This window comes from Bison bison, unplaced genomic scaffold (genome assembly GCF_000754665.1).
Source record: "Bison bison bison isolate TAMUID 2011002044 unplaced genomic scaffold, Bison_UMD1.0 scf7180017864470, whole genome shotgun sequence".
NCBI classification, from domain to species: Eukaryota; Metazoa; Chordata; class Mammalia; order Artiodactyla; family Bovidae; genus Bison; species Bison bison.
The window spans coordinates 2,617,906-2,619,074 of record NW_011495031.1 but is presented as its reverse complement, the minus strand read 5'-3'; the positions used below and the strand labels follow the sequence as shown (position 1 = coordinate 2,619,074).

General features: G+C 60.7%; 1 protein-coding gene across 2 annotated transcripts in view; it reads right to left on the bottom strand.

Annotated features, from left to right (window-relative positions):
• GXYLT1 (glucoside xylosyltransferase 1) overlaps positions 1-290 on the bottom strand; it is a 52,115-nt gene extending 51,825 nt beyond the window's left edge. For both annotated transcript variants that reach the window (XM_010860765.1, XM_010860766.1), the window contains exon 1: positions 20-290. In XM_010860765.1, coding sequence (XP_010859067.1) covers positions 20-240 — 221 coding nt within the window. In that variant the 5' untranslated portion in view covers positions 241-290. The remainder of the gene's footprint in view (positions 1-19) is intronic.
• Positions 291-1,169: the final 879 nt, after the last annotated feature.

The window sequence follows — 1,169 nt, the reverse complement described above, 5'->3', positions numbered from 1 at the left end:
AAGAGGGAACCGCCCGTACCTGTCCGACCGGCCGTGATGCGCCGCAGGGCCCGCGCTGCCCACCCCTCTCCCGGCTCCGCGTCCATCGCCCCCAAGCCAGGAAGCCGCCGCGGCCTGCGGCTTCCCGCCAACGCCGCCCGCTCCTTCCTCCAGGGACACGGCGAGCTGGCTGAAGGCATAGAGAAGCGAGCAGAAGCCGCAGGCCAGGCACAGCACCACGACGCGCAGATAGCGCCGCATCGCGCTGGCCCAGCGCTGCTGCCGCCGCCGCCGTCGCCGCGCCCGCCCGGGCGAACTGGAACCGAGGGAGCGGCACCGCGCAGCCGCGAGCGCAACAAGTTCCTCCTCCGCCACGGCCTCGCACCCGCCCCACTCCGCTCCCTGCCCACCACCTTCACCAGCGCGCCGACACCCCGCCCCGGCGCCCTGACCCCGCCTCCGCCGCGGGCCCTCCCGGAGGGCTGGCGGCCCGACGCGCCGGCGCACTGAGCGCGAGGGCGGGGCGCGCCTGGTGGGCTGGGGTGTCCTGGAGCTCTGGGAACTGGGGACTGCCGGGCGAGCGACTCCCAAGCCCTGCAACTCCCAACTGCGCTGCAGAAGTGTAGCGAAATGAGCGGGGCGTTGGAGGCAACTGACCCAATTTCAAATTATGGTTCTGCCACACAGTAGTTTGGGACGCTGAGCGACCTAAATTCTCTGAGCGGGTTTCTTCGTTTCTAAAATGGAGATGATATCCTCATCATAGGATGGTTGTAAAGATTAAATTGCTTAACGCACAAAAAACGGCTTGTATTGAGAAGGCACTTGACTAAGCCGCTTTTCCGCTCCAACCTCATCCAGCAGCGACTTCCCTAGCCTCCAGTATCCTGTAATAGAGTTGGTTCGAGCCGTTCTCACGCAGAAATCGAGTGCAGATGCCTAATACTGTTGAGGATGCATATTCCGCCTCCCATCGAGGTTGTAAGTTCCTGTAAGACTAAGGTCCAAGCTTTTACTCCTTTTTGAACCAGCTCACAACTCACCATTTGCAATAATATCCCCCTAAAGAGAGCTTTCCAGTCCTTCTCCCTCTTCTTCAGCCCTATTTTCACGCCATTCATCTATTGAACATTTATAGATGATCACTATGTGCCAAGCACTGTGAGTATCTTGGAGCACAAAAACCCCTA